At 45.4% G+C, this 19,436-nt stretch overlaps 3 protein-coding genes across 3 annotated transcripts in view; 1 reads left to right on the top strand and 2 right to left on the bottom strand.

Annotated features, from left to right (window-relative positions):
- Positions 1–19,436, top strand: part of LOC143768074 (uncharacterized) — an 804,664-nt gene that overhangs the window by 569,506 nt on the left and 215,722 nt on the right. The gene's annotated exons all lie outside the window — the stretch shown is intronic.
- Positions 1–19,436, bottom strand: part of LOC143768088 (uncharacterized) — a 157,613-nt gene that overhangs the window by 55,063 nt on the left and 83,114 nt on the right. The window lies entirely within an intron of this gene.
- On the bottom strand, positions 18,395–19,044 carry LOC143767107 (oocyte zinc finger protein XlCOF8.4-like). Its single transcript, XM_077255127.1, has 2 exons — positions 18,619–19,044; positions 18,395–18,535 (listed from the first exon to the last, which is right to left on the bottom strand). The coding sequence occupies exons 1-2, from the start codon at positions 18,835–18,837 to the stop codon at positions 18,395–18,397; spliced, it is 360 nt and encodes a 119-aa protein (XP_077111242.1). The 5' UTR covers positions 18,838–19,044.

Consider the following 19,436-nt stretch of genomic DNA (forward strand, 5'->3'; position numbering starts at 1 on the left):
CCATCCTGAATCTTCTGTAGGTTACATATTGATTCAGAGGTCTCAGATTGATTATTATCCGATGAGTTCCATTTGGTTTCTTTATCATAAATAGGTTGGAATAATGACCCTTGTTCTTCTCGTTCTCCGGGACGGTGGAGATCACATTGTTGGCTAAGAGATCTTGTACTCCCGCTATCAATGTAGATTGTAGCTTTGGTGTCGACAATCTTGTTGTCTTTAACCTCTTTTGGGGATATGATACAAACTCTATCGTCATCCCCTCTCTGACCAACGTTAAGGCCCATTGATCTACACAGATCTTTTGCCAGTATGGGAGGAAGTTCGAGATTCGACCCCCCACTATGGTGGCGTCATTGCTTTCTTGGTTTTGGGTCTGGGAGAGAAAAAGATTCCTGTCTTTTCCCCCTTTTGGATAACTCCAATGTCCCGTTTTGCCTTTTCCCCTATATTGAGGAGTATGCTCTTGCTCAGTGCGAAAAGGCCTTTTTCTAGGGTTCCTGGGTTCTGGTAAGGTTTTCTTTTTGTCTGAAGCCTTCTCCAGCAGATCATCCAGGGCCGGTCCAAACATATACTTCCCTTTGAAGGAAATAGGACACAACCTCATCTTAGAGGTCATATCACCAGACCCAGGACTTTAGCCAAAGTGCTCGTCTTACTGAATTTGATAATGCCGATGATCTCGCTGTTACCCTCACTGCTTCTGCGGAGGCATCCGCTAAGAAGCCTGTTGCTTTTTGGAAGATAGGTAAGGAGGCTAGAATATCCTCTCTGGGGGTACCTGAGGACAAGTGCTCTTCTAATTGCCCCAGCCAGCGATGCATTGACCTAGTCACACAGGTAGATACGGAGTTGATATTCAGTAAGGATGTTGACGTTTCCCACGACTTTCTTAGTAGTCCGTCCATCTTACGTTCCAGAGGATCTCTCAATTGGGAGGCATCCTCAAATGGTAGCGTGGTCTTCTTGGCTACCCTAGCAATCTGGACGTCCACTTTTGGAACCTCCGACCAGCATGAAGCTGTCTCGTCATCTACCGGAAATCTGTCCTTAATCTCTGCTGGAGTAGTCAGCCTTTTTTCTGGGGATTCCCACTCTTCTAGAACTAAATCACGGATATTCTTATGAATGGGAAACACCTGTTCTTTCTTAGAACGAAGCCCCCCGAACATCTCTTCCTGTACTGATTGAGCCGTCTTCTCTTCCTCAATTTCCATAGTCTTCCTTACTGCTGTAAGGAGTTCTTCTATGTCAGTCGAAGAGAAGTAATATCTCTCTTGCTGGAACGTTTCAGAGTCCAGAGATAATTCACCCTCCTCTGGGGGTTCGTCCGACGTCTCTCCTTGAGAGTCTCCTGCCCTTCATCCTGTGGATTAAGTCTCCTTTTCTTACCCTCAGGAGGAGCACTAGGAGAGGGTGTAGGTTGGGAAAGAGTGGCCAGCGAGGTTTTAATCTCATGCTGAATTAAGCCTTTGATCTCTTCCATCAGAGATGGCTGCTCTTCCCTGATAATCTTTTCTGTGCACTCTTTGCACAATGGTTTCTTGTATGAAGAGGACAGCTTCTTCATACAAACTGCACATTTGCGGGTAGCTTTATATTTGCTTCCTGATGCGGGTTCCTTGTCCCCCTAAAAAAGAAGGGGAGAAGGAATCATAAGATTATAACCCGCATCAGGGAGTGGACACCCTGGGCCAGACTACTCACTGGGGCCAGGACGGTGCTGGGATCTGCAGATGCAGAGCGCGAGGAAGCGGACATCTCCATGGTCTTCACCACACAGTGGTCCTACCTGAGATGTCTTCCTGTCCGGGGCCTAATATAGGCGACCGGACTACAGCACCTGTCCTCATGGATAGAGGACCTCCTCCTCCGATGTCCGGATGTACGTGGGAGGGAGCACCGCTGACATAATCTGCGCCGTTCACCTTGCGTTCCAGCCTGGAACACAAAAGGACCTTCCACCTCACTGAAGCCGGCCGGCGTCTGACGTCACATCCTGCCGCCGGCTTCAGACCGGAAGTCCTCACACGCGCACACAGAGGAGGAGAAGGACTGGAGAGCTCAGCGAGGCCTCCAGCCGAAGAATGCCCCAGACCTTGCCTAGAAGGTGCGGAATAGTGGCAAAAGAGTCCCGAGTCAGAAGAGACGGGAGCAGCACACGGGAAATAAAGACGTAAGTCCGATCCCAGCTGCCCAGCAAAATTGCTCATATCTCTCGGTGACCGCTGCCGGCACAGTACACCTGGGATGACCTCTTCATCCCAAGTAGGGACAGGAAAAAACACTGAGGGGGAGGATGAGGGAGGGGTTATTTAACCTCTTGGTCATTTCCTGTCCCTATTAGGAAAGGGGTAACATCCTCCAGGTGTGCTGTCGTGGGGGGTTACTAGAGAAATATAAATAAGCAACTAAGGGCGCAGCACACAGTCTCGAGTCTCTGCAGCAAATACACCGGATTACGTACCGGTAATGCTCTTTTATAGAGCCACGACAGCACCCACTGAGAGAGGGGATCCGCCCCTAGGAACAGGAAACCCTACGGAGAGATAAAAGGGGCGGTCCCCCTCGCTCCCACAGTTTGGGTTACAGAGATTGCGAGGAACCGCCCACAAGTTTTAGTAGGTCATTCTATATTAACATTTCATCTTTGACTTAATCACGTATATTTACAAGAACCAATCACCCTTATCAGTGCTCATATGCAAACTAATATATAAGGGAGGGAAGTGAAGGGGTGCTGTCGTGGCTCTATAAAAGAGCATTACCGGTACGTAATCCGGTGTTTTCTCTTCGCCACGACAGCACCCACTGAGAGACTTTCAGAGACAGCTATTTGGGGGGGATTATCGTGTTAAGAACTGATCTACCGAAACACAAATCAGTGGAAGCAGATAGATCTAATCTATAGTGACTATAGAAAGTAATAGGCGAAGACCAGGTTGCGGCCTTACATATGAGTTCTATTGGAACCTCTGCTCGCTCTGCCCAGGATGATGCTATTGCCCGGGTTGAGTGTGCCTTTACAGTCTCGGGTGGATCTTCCCCTTTAGATGAATAGGCCAGGTATATCGCCTCCCGAATCCATCGAGATAATGTGCCTTTTGTGACACCAGCTCCTTTCCTTTGACCCTGGAAGGAAACAAAGAGAGCCCTGCTCTTCCTCCAGGCGCTAGTCCTGTCTAAGTAAGTCATTACAGCCCTTTTCACATCTAAGGTATGGTATTTCTCCTCTTCCTGATTTGTAGGATTATCATAAAAAGTAGGAAGAAGAATTTCTTGAGATCTATGAAATTTAGTACATCTCTTAGGTAGGTAGGAAGGGTCTGTTTTCAGGACGATTCTATCTGGAAATATTGACAGAAAAGGAGGATCTACTGATAGTGCCTGTATGTCACTTACCCTTCTTGCCGATACTAATGCGACAAGAAGAGTAGTTTTGAGAGTAACGTGTTTAATGTGAGCTGAGTGTAGTGGCTCAAATGGGTGACCTGTCAAGGCCTCAAGGACTAGATTAACATCCCAAGGCGGTATGCGGGGAATCTGAACTGGTTCTGACCTCTGGCAGGCTGAAATAAATCTAGTTATCCACCTATCACCCGCTACATTGTGACTATACAATGCCCCTAGAGCAGAGACTTGTACTTTTAAGGTATTAACTGAAAGACCTAAGTCACGTCCTTTCTGGAGAAATTCTAAAATGTTAAGTATAGGAATTTCGTTTGACAAGGCCAATGGATAAAGACTTAGAAACTTCCTCCATACTCTTACATATATAGAAGTAGTGGATCTTTTCCTACTTAATAATAGAGTATTAATTACTTGATCAGAGAAACCCCTTAATTTCAGCAATTGCCTCTCAAATTCCAGGCTGTCAACCGTAGACCCTTCACATGAGGGTGGTTGAATGGCCCCTGGAAAAGAAGATCCTGATCCTCTGGGAGAATCCATGGATCTGAGATGGACATAGCTCTGAGCAGGGAGAACCATGGTCTCTTTGGCCAAAATGGGGCAATCAGGATTATATTGGCTTTGTCCTCTCTTATCTTCCTGATTACTGTTGGTAGAAGTATCAGAGGAGGAAAGGCATACGCTTTCTGAAATGTCCAGGGTACCTGGAGAGCATCGAGAAAATCGGGTTTGTCGGATTGGAACATTGAAGCGAACTTTTTTAATTGCCTGTTGTCTCTTGTAGCGAAGAGATCTACCTCTGGTAAGCCCCATTTTACGGTTATCATTTTGAAGATTCGATGATTTAAAACCCACTCCCCTTGGTGGAGGGTATGGCGACTGAGGAAGTCCGCTTTTGAATTGTTCACTCCTCTGACATGTAGTGCTGATAGAGACAGTAGATGTTTCTCGGCTATAGTTAGGATGTCTTCGGCTATAGACATGAGTGTTCCTGATCTTGTTCCTCCTTGATGATTGATATACGCTACTGATGTCATGTTGTCTGACAGAATCCTTGTATGTGTTCCGTGTAGCTGCGGAAGGAATTCACAAAGAGCGTGATGGATAGCTTTCAGCTCTCTTATATTAGACGAGTCGTCTGACTCCGTAACCGACCATAGACCTTGGGCTACCTGATCTCTCATATGTGCTCCCCAACCACTAGGACTGGCATCCGTGAATATTGTGTTTGAAGGTTTAACTACCCAGGGGACCCCACTAACCAAGTGATCTGGTTCTAGCCACCAGGATAGGGATTTAATTACATCTTCAGAAAGGGAAATTTTACCGTCTAGATGACCTTGTAATTTTATTTCCTCATGTAAAATTGCATATTGTAAACACCTTGAATGAAATTGGGCCCATGGTACTGCTGGGATACATGACGTGAAGGAGCCAAGGAGGGACATGCCTTGTCTTAAAGATATTAGAGGTTTATCTATTACCGACTGTACCTTATTTCTTATTGTCAATTGCTTGGATTGTGGTAAAAAACATTTTTGGCTTATGGAGTCTATTATAATCCCCAAGAATGTTTGTCGAGTAGTTGGAAGAAGTCTAGACTTTTCCCAATTCACCAACCACCCTAGCCTCTGCAGGGACGAGACCATATTACACAATCGTTGGTGACATTGTGACGGGGAGCTTCCTACCACTAAAAGATCATCAAGGTACGGAATTATGAGGGTATCTTTTACTCTTAGGTATGACATTACTTCCGACATTAACTTAGTGAATACCCTTGGAGCTATTGATAGTCCAAAGGGCATTGCTGTATACTGAAAGTGTCGTATACGTCCATTCAACACAATCGCCACGCGGAGATATTGTTGATGTTCTATAAAAATTGGCAGATGGTAATACGCATCTTTTAGGTCGAGTACCGTCATAAAACAATGGGGAGACAACAGTTTTATGGTGGATCGGATAGACTCCATTTTAAAGGTTTGATTCTGCAAAAAGGTGTTCAATTTTTTAAGGTTCAATATGGTTCTAAAAGATCCATCTGGCTTTGGGATTAAAAATAGAGGGGAATAGAACCCCTTTTTTTGCTGAAGAAATGGAACTTCCACCAAAACCCCTTTGGCTAGAAGGTTCAATACCTCCTGCTCCAAAGCCTCCTGCTGTAACTGGGTTTTTAAAGAAGTCAATAGAAATGAGTCCGGCGGGACTCGGGAAAATTTTAATTTTAGGCCGAAGGTGATGATACTATTTGCCCAAATGTTCGAGGTTATTTTCTGCCATTGATCTGAGAAGGAAGACAATCTACCTCCGACAGGCAGATCTGTTCTAACGGGGTTTTTCCTCAGTTTTGTAAGGGCGCTTCCCAAAAAGTGCTCCTCTCTGTCTGGTGTCTCTAGTGGCCCAGCGATCTTGGCTCTTGAAATCCTTCCTCTTGTTAAACATGGGCTTTCGGAACGCCCTCCTATAAGATGGAAGGTAATTATTATTAGGGAAGCCCTTTTTCCTCTCCCCTGCTTTAGTCAGGATCTCGTCCAGCTTAGTACCAAATAGGTACTCACCCTGACATGGAAGACCACACAATTTGGATTTTGTCTGGGGATCGCCTTTCCAGCCCTTAAGCCACAGGGCTCTACGTGCTGCATTAGTCAGCCCCGCCGACTTGGCCGCTAATCGTATTGAGTCAGCAGATGAGTCTGCCAGGAAGGCTGTAGCACCCCTAATTAAAGGTATAGAGGCTCTCAACTTGTCTCTAGAGAGACCGTTTTTAAGTCCTTCTTCCAAGTCATTTAGCCAGACTAGCATGGACCTAGCGGTGCATGTAGCTGACACAGCCGGTTTTAGGGCTCCCGCACAAGATTCCCACGCTCTTTTAAGGAGAGAGTCGGCTTTGCGGTCCAAAGGATCTTGTAGTGAACCTGAATCCTCCACAGGTAGCAGGGATTTTTTAGATGTGGAAGCCACTGCTGCGTCTACTTTTGGGGCTTTTGACCAGGTTGAGAATTCCTCATCATTAAAGGGATAACGTCTCTTTGAAGATGGTGGTAGTCCCCTCTGCCCCTGGCTTTCCCACTCTTTTTTAATTAAATTTTTAACTGCTGCTATCACCGGAAAGGAGGGTCTTTTCCTTTCGGACAGCCCAGCGAACATTATGTCCTGCTGTGTTTTAGGGGTCTTAGAATCCTCAATGCCCATAGTGTTACGGACAGATTTCACCAGGTTATCTATACTGTCGGTGGGGAAGCACGTATCTTGATCCTCATCCGAGGAAACATAATCCCTAGAAACATCCGAATCTGCATCCTCTAATTCGGAAGATTGGTCAGATATGGGTGAAACATACTCTCTTGTCCCCTTAGGACGCGTTTCTTTTCCCGAACTATGCAGGGCTTGTAGTTCTTCTCTAATCAACACTCTAATGTCCTCAGATTTAACAGAGGCCTCTTCCCGTAAGGTGGAATCAATGCATGGTTTACAAAGTTTCTTTGTGTAACTATCCGGAAGGGGTTGAAGACATATCGCACACTGTTTGTGTTTCGTTTTTTCAGTACATTTTGCCTAGAGTGTTAGAGAAGAGGGGACAGCAATCAGCTTAATAGGGTAGATGTACACTCACCCCAGTGAAGCGTCTGTAAAGGTACCGGCTGACGGGGAGGAGACTGCAGAGGCTTGCTCTTTTTAGAAGATCCACTCCGCTTGGAGCGGCTGCTGCTGCTGGCATGGCTGCGAGGAGTAGTTGCGGTGGCCTCAATAGAAGACATCGCAGGGTCCTGTGCCGAATCCATATTGGACGCCGGAGCGTTACCGCCGGCGTCCTTTTCACATGGGGGCCGCCATCTTCTTCCTGTTGAACCCGGAAGTGCTAATCACTTCCGGGTCGCGGCCATATTTCATATGCCCGCGCTGTCACCGGCACCAGCGCCGGCGCCGTCTCCTCCCTCTCCTCGGAAGCTTTTCAGCCTATACTTCCGGGGGACATACCGGGGCTCCACGCCGAATAAGCGCTCGCCGAGGACGGCGCCGCGTTCCCCATTACAGCGCTAACTCCCCGCAGACGTGCCGGATGATTTTCTGTGAGCCAGCACTCTCCAGCCCTGGCCTCACAGCGTCTGCCAGCAGAGGGGGGAAGCTGACACCAGGACCCCCGACGCTGCTTCCAGCTCTGGAGCCCTTGCCGTCCTCACAGGTAAACTGCACAAGCGGCATCCAGGCTAGGCATCCTCTTCTCCGTGGATTTCCCATAGGAACAGGAAACCAAAACTGTGGGAGCGAGGGGGACCGCCCCTTTTATCTCTCCGTAGGGTTTCCTGTTCCTAGGGGCGGATCCCCTCTCTCAGTGGGTGCTGTCGTGGCGAAGAGAAAAAAGGGACAATACCACCCTATTTGTCCAGTATAAAACGATTTGTAAAAGAGAAATTTATATTTGCGCTAAGAAACTGAGAACACTTAGAAAAAAAAATCCAACCTAATATGGGAATAAAACTATGCAATATAAAAGGAAGGGAAAACCTTGATACTCAGATAAAACCAAAAAAGAAAATATCAAATTACTTCTCTGAAAAGGATAGCGGCGTACGAATGATGGTCCCAACTGAGAGCAGTTCTTATGGTGTGTAGGTCCTCTTGTTTTAACGTGGTTCAATGTCCACCACGGTATGGCATCATAACCAGAGTCCAGAGCAAGGGAAAAAAAAGAAAAATGATACCCAAGAAGTTGGGGCGCCATTCCGGCCGGTAACAGATGCCCCTCTGGGAAATATCAAGCTGCCACGTGCAGTAGATGCTTGCACGGGATCTATAGTAAAGCCGGCAAGGTGCAGAGGAGCTGCAGGACCTTGCGTGATGTCACGGGATGAATCACGTGACTGGCTATGGAGCGCACAATGAACCAAAATCCAACTAGTTTCGGAATACACGGATTCCTTCGTCAGGGATGGTCCGGTGAGCAGAATGGGCGCTTATATATCATGCAGCTGGTAGGAGTCTTTTATTATGTATTGAAAGCGAACAATTCTATTTCGCTATTCAAGCCATTGGGTATAAGAGTGTTCATTTCAAAAATCCACCTGCTCGCTTCTCGTGACATTTGGTGAATAAAATTGCCCTTTCTCCAACTCTTTTTAACTATTTTGATTCCAGTGACTATGATATCTTTAATTGAGCCCCCATGATACTTTGCAAAGTGTTGTGATAAAGGATGGCCCATGAATTGATTACTAATATTGCACAAATGCTCTGCAATTCTTACACTCATTGGGCGTATAGCTCGCCCTATGTATAATTTCCCACAGGGGCATTTCATACCATAAATTACCCCCTGGGTGGTGCATGTAATAAAGTCCTTGATGCCAACTTCCGTGGACTGGTTGGCAATGGCAAATAGTTTTTTGGTGCCTAGCTTTTTACACGATAGGCATGGAAAAAAACACAAGGAAGATGTTGTGGGTCAGGAGCTCATAAACTCTGGGGGGTTTCTATAAATCGTTGGGGCTATTATCTTGCCCAAATTGTTAGCCCTCCTATATATAAATCTGGGACATTCTGGTGATGATTCCCCAATGACCTTATCCTCCTTTAGGATTCTCCAATGTTTATATACAAGATTTTACTGTTGGAATTGTACTGAGTTATAATAGGGACTTCCTCATTTGTCAAATAATTCCTGGTTTTCTTCTTATGTTGGAGTAATTTTTCACATGGTAATTTTTCCAGCAGCTCTCTCGTTTGTGTCAACAAGGTCTTATCATATCCTTTATGATGGAACCGTTCAATTAAAGTATCAGCCTCTACGTCAAAGTCATTCGGTCCTGAACAGTTCCTATGAGCTCTTATGAATTGGCTTTTAGGGACATTCATAAGCCAACTCGGAAGATGGCAACTCTCCAAAGAAATGTAGTTGTTGGAATCTGTGGGTTTATGGTAGGTTTGAGTTTGAATTGTAATTTTCCTCTATAAAAATTTTCAAATCTAAAAAATTCATTTCTTTGGTGCTGGTGGTAGCTGTCAAATTGAAAAAATATTGATTTTTATTTAATTCATTAATAAAATAGGACAATAAATTGGGACCACCAGACCAAATAAAAACAATGTCATCAATAAAAGGCTGCCATAGAACCAGGTTCGCCTGCATTGAGCCACCCTGGTAGATGGTTTCCTGCTCCCACCTGTCCACATACAGGTTACCATAACTGGGGGCGAACCTGGTCCCCATGGCAGTCCCCCACTGCTGGGAGTAATAGTGCATCCCAAACCGAAAGTAGTTGTGGGTTAGTATAAACTCTATAAAATCCACAACAAAGGCAATCTGCTCCTGAAAAAAAAAGTCCAAACTTTTAAAAAAATAAAAAATTGCGCCATTTTCCGATTCCCATAGCGCCTCCATTTTTTGTGATCTCGGGTTGAGTGAGGACTTATTTTTTGCGTGCCGAGCTGACGTTTTTATTCATACCATTTTTTGATCGACCGTTACTGCATTTGAATGCAATGTCACGGCAACAAAAAAAATTAATTCTGGCGGTTTGGCTATGCCGTTTAGCGATCAGGTCAATCCATGTGAGCAGTCATGTGAGCGCGACAACCCAGTCATCTGTTTAGATGATGTAGGTACGTCGCTCCACTGCAGTCCGCTTGCCATCATCCTGCCGGGTCCGTGATCTGCGCATGCGCTCCTGTGTCTGTAAGGTAATGCAGGGATATAAATACATATTCCGATGGACGTAATTGCAATGGGCCAGGTCTGAATGCTATCAAAAAATCTAATGTGAAACTAACTATCCCCTACGGGAGCGATCCTTATCTTCAGGATCTTTGGTGCCACACATATATCTTTTTTATAGCATCACAAATCCCAATACATTCATCTACATCATATTTAGTTCTTACACCCGCTTTAAATTCTAGCTCACTGCTATTAGTCCAGTTTATTTATTAACATATTTTTTTCTTTCTTATTTTTTCATTCTTTTTTTCTTATTTTTTTTTCCCTATTTAGTTTCGCATTAGATTTTTTGATAGCATTCAGACCTGGCCCATTGCAATTACGTCCATCGGCATATGTATTTATATCCCTGCATTACCTTACAGACACTTAGGAGAAGAGCGCATGCGCAGATCACGGACCGGCAGGATGATGGCAAGCGGACTGTAGTGGAGCAACATACCTACATCATCTAAACAGATGACTGGGTCGTCGCGCTCACATGACCGCAACCTGTCTCCACCTTCAGCATAGGTCTGTTTGATCTGCGCATGCGCCGCATACTCCAGCTCCTGCATTGTTTACATTCCTGTAGCGGTACCATGGATACATCATTACTTTATGTAATCACGGCAGTCTCCAGAAGTGACGATACATCGGGTCCTCCCTTATCACACCATGACCAATTAGCGCATCATTCACTGTTATTTAAACTGGCCTTCTCTCTGCCTAGACACGCCACCCAAGGAAGCATTGCGAAACGCGCGTAGAGGCAGAGGGACTCCAGGGATCTCCACACGGCCGACATTAGGTAATGTGTTATTCATACCTTACTCGTTTTTCCGGTATCATTGCATTCAAACTTATCTGACATTCTATCAGGAGTACACTTCCTACTAAGTGTTTCCCCAGTGAAAGCCAAGCATGCTTATGCAGCTCGTATTTAGTTTAACACATGGGGCATGATTGAGAATCCTCCTTTTGTGGTATATCAGTAGCTAATGTGAATAAGTTGTTGTAATGAATTATCGCTGCAGCTATTCTTATGTATTCACTTTATGTGCGGCCACTGGTTTGGAGTATCCAATGGCACTTAAGTCCCTCTATATTTGGATCTAGCACCTTTTTCTTACTGAATGTATTTTAACCTTTATGTCAATAAAAAATTAACTTTATTTAAAGTACCACTTTATTTGGGATAAATTAATTGTGGTTGCCATAACCGTGAAATATATTCCTCGTTAGTGGTACACCACCCCTTTTCATTTAAGGGTGTTGTTATTTAGGGGCAACTTTTTGTAAATTAACCATATAATTACAGTAGAATCTGTGACTTCTCTGTATTTAGTGGTTACTACTCACCTGGGTAGTCATATATAGGAATCTCCTCTTTACACCGCTCATCGCCCCTCACATATGTCTCTGTAGTATTAATACGGGTCAGATCTTCACCCTGAAACAAATATTGTAAAAGTCGCAGACAGATGGAGAAGTCACATCTATGATCAGCTCTAATCCTGCCATCTCCACCGTTCTCATTACACAAGTATAAAACATAGAAATTAAAAAGGAAATTAAACCACACTAATACATGTAGGAATAATAAAAATAATAAAATGAAAATAATATTTATGATTTGTGGTTTAATAAACAGTGGAGACCACTAAATAGCAAGAAACAACACCAACCCAGGAGATGGAAATCAAGGAGAAAGAGAATTACAGCCAAGGAGTTTATATAATTATATCTTTATTAAGGCAATAGCAGGACAGTGTATTAAAAATATTTTTATTTAACAAATTATTAAAAAGTATATTTAATATTTATGCATTAATATATATAAAAAATGTGCAACGTGAGATAAAAGGGTACAAATAATCAATACAGGATAGTAAAATAACCTAATCCTATGACCGGAATAAATATAAATAGAAAACTGATCTCAGGCCATAAATACCGTATTTTCCGGCGTATAAGACGACTTTTTAACCCCCGAAAATCTTCTTAAAAGTCGGGGGTCGTCTTATACGCCGGGAATCGACTTGTACGCCGGTGTATATGGTGGGTGGGGAGGGGGAGTGATCCTGATGACGAGGGGGCGTCTCACAGGAAAGTGAGTAATCCCCATTACCTTATCCTAGCGGTGCAGCGTGGGGGTGTCAGTGCTGGGAGCGGCGGCAGCTGCTGTGTTCTGGTGCGGCGGCTCCTCTTCTGTGTGGGGCCTCTGTCCTGTGGGGTGGCGGCGGCAGCGGCGTATCTTTATCCAGTTGGGGCTCCTCCGGCATCTCCTTAGCCCTGGAGGCCCCGCCGCAACTCCATCGGTGCAATGTGGTGGCCTCCGGGAAAATGGCCGCTGCTCAGATTCAGATCTCGTGTCCCGAGATTTCGGGACGAGATCTGAATCTGAGCAGCGGCCATTTTCCCGGAGGCCACCGCATCGCACCTATTGAGCTGCCTCCGGGAAAATGGCCGCTGCATTGCACCGATGGAGTTGCGGCGGGGCCTCCAGGGCTAAGGAGATGCCGGAGGAGCCCCAACTGGATAAAGATATGCCGCCGCCACCCCACAGCACAGAGGCCCCACACAGAAGAGGAGCCGCCGCACCAGAGCACAGCAGCCGCCGCACCAGAGCACAGCAGCCGCCGCCGCCACTCCCAGCACTGAGACCCCCACGCTGCACCGCTACGATAAGGTAATGGGGGATACTCACTTTCCTGTGAGACGCCCCCTCGTCATCAGGATCACTCCCCCCCCCCAAAAGGCACATATTCACCGGCCCTATAAGACGACATAGGGTGTATAAGAAGACCCCCGACTTTTAAGAAGATTTTATATTTTAACTGGTAAAGTTGGGGGGTCGTCTTATACGCCCAGTCGTCTTATACGCCGGAAAATACGGTAAGTGAAAAAAATTATTTTATATAAAAAAATATATATAAAAAGGATACAACAATAGAACACACTGGCGCTACTAGGAAAAACAGACCGAGTGCTGCAGGTATTAAGGCAGATCTGTGCGCACTCTGCCACAAGAACAAATAAACCACTTTACAATAATAACCCCTTAGCGACCTTTGACGCATACGCTGCGTCATGAAAGTCGGTGCCAAAGCGACCTATGACGCAGCGTATGCGTCATGGAGGGATCGCGTCCCTGCAGATCGGGTGAAGGGGTTAACTCCCATTTTACCCGATCTGCAGAGACAGGGGGAGTGGTGCTTCAGCCCAGGGGGGGTGGATTCACCCCCCCGTGGCTACGATCGCTCTGATTTACTGTTGAAAGTGAAACTGCCAATCAGAGCGATTTGTAATATTTCACCTAAAAAACTGGTGAAATATTACAATCCAGCCATGGCCGATGCTGCAATATCATCGGCCATGGCTGGAAAACCTGAAGTCACCCCCCCCACACCCACCGATCGCCCCCCAGCCCTCCGTTAGTCCTCCGGTCCCCTCCGTCCGCCTGCCGGCTCCCCCGTCCTCCTGTCCGCTCCCTCCTTGCTCAGGATCCCCCCCCTGTGCTCCGATCACCCCCCCTGTGCTCCGATCCACCCCCCCACCACCCCTTCATACTTACCGATCCTCCCGGTGTCCGGCCGTCTCCTCGCTGGGCGCCGCCATCTTGGAAGATGGCGGGCGCATGCTCAGTGCGCGCGCCGAATCTGCCAGTCGGCAGATTCCTTACAGGTACATTTTGATCGCTGTGGTAGGTTCTATCACAGCGATCAAAATAAAAAAAATAATAAATAACCCCCCCCCCCTTTATCACCCCCATAGGGACAATAATAAAATAAAGAATTTTTTTTTTTTTTTTCCACTAGGGTTAGGGTTAGAACTAGGGTTAGAACTAGGGGTAGGGTTAGGGGTAGGGTTAGGGTTACGGGTAGGGTTAGGGGTAGGGTTATGGCATGTGCACACAGAGCGGATCGGCCGCGGATCCGCAGCGGATCGGCCGCGGATCCGCAGCGGATCGGCAGCGGATCGGCAGCGGATCCGCAGCGGATCGGCAGCGGATCGGCAGCGGATCGGCAGCGGATCGGCAGCGGATCGGCAGCATGTCAATTCTTTGTGCGGATTCCGCAGCGTTTTACACCTGTTCCTCAATAGGAATCCACAGGTGAAATCCGCACAAAACAACACTGGAAATCTGCTGTAAATCCGCAGGTAAAACGCAGTGCCTTTTACCTGCAGATTTTTCAAAAATCGTGCGGAAAAATCTCACACGAATCCGCAACGTGGGCACATAGCCTTAGGGTTAGGGTTGGAATTAGAGTTAGGGTTGGAATTAGGGCTAGGGTTTGAAATAGGGTTAAGATTAGGCTTGTGGTTAGGGTTACGGATAGGGTTAGGGGTGTGTTGGGGTTACAGTTGTGGTTAGGGTTGGGATTAGGGTTACGGTTGGGATTAGGGTTAGGATTAGGGTTGGAATTAGGGTTACGGGTGTGTTGCGGTTAGGGTTGTGGTTAGGGGTGTGTTGGGGTTAGGGTTGTGATTAGGGTTATGGCTACAGTTGGGATTAGGATTAGGGGTGTGTTGGGGTTAGTGTTGAAGTTAGAATTGAGGGGTTTCCACTGTTTAGGCACATCAGGGGTCTCCAAACGCAACATGGCGCCACCATTGATTCCAGCCAATCTTGCGTTCAAAAAGTCAAATGGTGCTCCCGCCCTTCCAAGCCCCGACGTGCGCCCAAACAGTGGTTTACCCCCACATTTGGGGTACCAGCGTACTCAGGACAAACTGGGCAACAACTGTTGGGGTCCAATTTCTCCTGTTACCCTTGCAAAAATAAAAAATTACTTGCTAAAACATAATTTTTGAGGAAAGAACAATTATTTTTTATTTTCACGGCTCTGCGTTATAAACTTCTGTGAAGCACTTGGGGGTTGAAAGTGCTCACCACACATCTAGATAAGTTCCTTCGGGGGTCTAGTTTCCAAAATGGGGTCACTTGTGGGGTGTTTCTACTGTTTAGGCACATCAGGGGCTCTGCAAATGCAATGTGACGCCCGCAGACCATTCCATCAAAGTCTGCATTTCAAATGTCACTACTTCCCTTCCGAGCCCTGACGTGCGCCCAAACAGTGGTTTACCCCCACATATGGGGTATCAGCGTACTCACAACAAACTGGGCAACAAATATTGGGGTCCAAATTCTCCTGTTACCCTTGTGAAAATAAAAAATTGCTTGCTAAAACATCTTTTTTGAGGAAAGAAAAATGATTTTTTATTTTCACGTCTCTGCGTTGTAAACTTCTGTGAAGCACTTGGGGGTTGAACGTGCTCACCACACATCTAGATAAGTTCCTTGGGGGGTCTAGTTTCCAAAATGGGGTCACTTGTGGGGGGTTTCTACTGTTTAGGCACATCAGGGGCTCTGCAAATGCAATGTGACGCCCGCAGACCATTCCATCGAAGTCTGCATTTCAAATGTCACTACTTCCCTTCCGAGCCCTGACGTGCGCCCAAACAGTGGTTTACCCCCACATATGGGGTATGAGCGTACTCACAACAAACTGGGCAACAAATATTGGGGTCCAAATTCTCCTGTTACCCTTGTGAAAATAAAAAATTGCTTGCTAAAACATCTTTTTTGAGGAAAGAAAAATGATTTTTTATTTTCACGGCTCTGCGTTGTAAACTTCTGTGAAGCACTTGGGGGTTCAAAGTGCTCACCACACATCTAGATAAGTTCCCTTGGGGGTCTAGTTTCCAAAATGGAGTCACTTGTAGGGAGTTCCTACTGTTTAGGCACATCAGGGGCTCTGCAAACGCAACCTGATGCCCGCAGAGCATTCCATCAAAGTCTGCATTTCAAAACGTCACTACTTCCCTTCTGAACCCCGACGTGTGCCAAAACAGTGGTTTACCCCCACATATGGGGTATCAGCGTACTCAGGACAAACTGGACAACAACATTTGGGATCCAATTTCTCCTATTACCCTTGGGAAAATAAAAAATTCTGGGCTAAAAATCATTTTTGAGGAAAGAAAAATTATTTTTTTATTTTCACGGCTCTGCGTTATAAACTTCTGTGAAGCACCTGGGGGTTATAAGTGCTCACTATGCATCTAGATAAGTTCCTTGGGGGGTCTAGTTTCCAAAATGGGGTCACTTGTAGGGGAGCTCCAATGTTTAGGCACACAGGGGCTCTCCAAACGCGACATGGTGTCCGCTAACGATTGGAGCTAATTTTCCATTCAAAAAGTCAAATGGCACGCCTCCCCTTCTGAGCCTTGCCGTGCACCCAAACAGTGGTTTACTCCCACATATGAGGTATCGGCATACTCAGAAGAAATTGCCCAACAAATTTTAGGATCCATTTTATCCTGTTGCCCATGTAAAAATGAAAGAATTGAGGCTAAAAGAAATTTTGTGTGAAAAAAAAAGTACTTTTTCATTTTTGCGGATCAATTTGTGAAGCACCTGGGGGTTTAAAGTGCTCACTATGCCTCTAGATGAGTTCCTTGGGGGGTCTAGTTTCCAAAATGGGGTCACTTGTGGAGGAGCTCCAATGTTTAGGCACACAGGGGCTTTCCAAACGCGACATGGTGTCCGCTAACGATGGAGATAATTTTTCATTCAAAAAGTCAAATGGCGCTCCTTCCCTTCCGAGCCCTGCCGTGCGCCCAAACAGTGGTTTACCCCCACATATGAGGTATCAGCGTACTCAGGACAAATTGGACAACAACGTCCGTGGTCCAGTTTCTCCTTTTACCGCTGGGAAAATAAAAAAATTGTTGCTAAAAGATCATTTTTGTGACTAAAAAGTTAAATGTTCATTTTTTCCTTCCATGTTGCTTCTGCTGCTGTGAAACACCTGAAGGGTTAATAAACTTCTTGAATGTGGTTTTGAGCACCTTGAGGGGTGCAGTTTTTAGAATGGTGTCACTTTTGGGTATTTTCAGCCATATAGAACCCTCAAACTGACTTCAAATGTGAGGTGGTCCCTAAAAAAAATGGTTTTGTAAATTTTGTTGTAAAAATGAGAAATCACTGGTCAAATTTTAACCCTTATAACTTCCTAGCAAAAAAAAAATTTATTTCCAAAATTGTGCTGATGTAAAGTAGACATGTGGGAAATGTTATTTATTAACTATTTTGTGTCACATAACTCTCTGGTTTAACAGAATACAAATTCAAAATGTGAAAATTGCAAAATTTTCAAAATTTTCGCCAAATTTCCGTTTTTTTCACAAATAAACTCAGAAATTATCGACCTAAATTTACCACTAACATGAAGCCCAATATGTCACGAAAAAACAATCTCAGAATCGCTAGGATCCGTTGAAGCGTTCTTGAGTTATTACCTCATAAAGGGACACTGGTCAGAATTGCAAAAAATGGCAAGGTCATTAAGGCCAAAATAGGCTGGGTCATGAAGGGGTTAAATACCGCGCTACAAGGGTACCCTTGTAGCGCGGTATTTATTATTGTAAAGTGGTTTATATATAAAAAGGATACGTGGAGGCACAATTTATATGTAAAAAAATTATAAGAGAAAAGTGAAACACTATAAACAATAAAATATCAACTGCAAAAGGATAAAGTGCATAAGTGTCATAGCAACAATTGAGGGGAAGGGAAAGTTTATGTAAATACACAAACGTCCCAGGTGCAAAAAATAAGCAACCGAAACTGTGAATATTATCACACAGTAAACAACTTGTGATACAGTAATCAATTAGTGATAAAGAAAAAAGAAATAATTAGTGCCGAAAAGAGTAATCACAATAGTATAGTATGAATAAAGTGCTGTAGTAATGCAGCCAAACCGGAGATCACACAAAAAAGATGAAATATGTAAAACCGGACATAGGAGGTACCTTTTAGCTTGAATCTCAGCGTGCACACGTGCCCCGACGCGCGTTTCGGTATTAGTTCCTTCGTCAGGGGGAATGTCACGTTGCACGTTTTTTATATATATTAATGCATAAATATTAAATATACTTTTTAATAATTTGTTAAATAAAAATATTTTTAATACACTGTCCTGCTATTGCCTTAATAAAGATATAAGTATAAAACATATAATACTGGTGGATAAAACAAGACTGAGCACAAGACCTTCACAGCCATCTACACATCATAGGGGAGATCTCATGACACCTTCTCTCCATCTACCTGATGATCCTGAGGAACATTGGGATCTTCTTGTTTACAGTCCTGTGGAAGAAGAGGATGGGGACATCTCTCTGGTGTTGTCCTCTTACTGGATAGCTCTGGAGGAAACACATACAGGGACTGAATTCATTCTTTACACACAGATAATTATAGGCCGTGTGTATTTAGTCCTGTCTATTACCTGGTGATGTGAGGGGCTGGGGAACCTCCATTATGGTGTCCTTGTACAGATCTTTGTGTCCTTCTAAATACTCCCACTCCTCCATGGAGAAATAGACAGCGCCATCCTGACACCTTATTGGAACCTGACACATACAATGATACCGTCATCCCCCCGATCCCTTCATAGTGTTACTGTATAATGTCCCAGCATTCCCAGCAGTGTCACCTCTCCAGTCAGCAGCTCAATCATCTTGTAGGTGAGTTCTAGGATCTTCTGGTCATTGATGTCCTCCTGTATCAGGTGAGGTGTAGGCCCCATGATTGGGCTCAGGGGTCTTCCCCATCCCTCACACACCAGGTCCGGACAGCGCTCACTAGAGGTCTTCTTCACTACTGTGTAATACTGGTTATGGAGAGACACATTAATAAATCTCACTACAGACATTTCCAGAGTCCTCACCTCTCCATGTTCTGTCCATCTGTTATTCCCATAGTAATTCTGTTGTAAAAAGAAGCCATGATATATCTGGAGAACTCTTGCAGGAGCTGCATTGAGGAGGAGAGGCTGCCATCTGCTGGCCAGCCAAAATCAAGTGGAACCAAAGTTTACTGGAAAGTTTGCAGAGGGAGTGACCTTGTGTGCTTGACTGGATCAGGTGACCCACAGGAAAGACTTCGCTGGTATAAAAGCCTTGGGCGCCCATCCACAAGAATATTTGGCACCAGGGAAGGGAGCGGGGCAGACATGCACCAGAGACACCACTGAGACCAGCGTGTCAGGCCTCAGAGGGGAGTCTATGCCACCCTGATGTCAGTAACCATCCGGCAAGCTCTGGATTTCCCAGAAGATATCCCCAAGAATGGCTTACACTGGTCACAGCCAGAAGGTGTGCCCTGCGCTGGTCAAGTCTCCGATGCCCAACTATGCCTGTCAAGAGCTGAAGCCCAGTCCTCTCCGCCTTGCACCTGAGAGACATCGGCTGGCAGTCAAGCAGAGAAGACCCATGCAGAGACTGCAACAGGAGAGGCATGCCTGTGATCGAG

The sequence above is a fragment of the Ranitomeya variabilis genome, chromosome 4, assembly GCF_051348905.1.
Source record: "Ranitomeya variabilis isolate aRanVar5 chromosome 4, aRanVar5.hap1, whole genome shotgun sequence".
Taxonomy (NCBI): domain Eukaryota; kingdom Metazoa; phylum Chordata; class Amphibia; order Anura; family Dendrobatidae; genus Ranitomeya; species Ranitomeya variabilis.

Bases quoted from the DNA above. Each gene is read 5' to 3' on its own strand.
- LOC143767107 (XM_077255127.1), bottom strand. From the start codon at position 18,837: ATGTCTGTAGTGAGATTTATTAATGTGTCTCTCCATAACCAGTATTAC. The intron at 18,536-18,618 runs GTGACACTGCTG...TGTATGTGTCAG, and splicing joins TTGAGCTGCTGACTGGAGAG to GTTCCAATAAGGTGTCAGGA.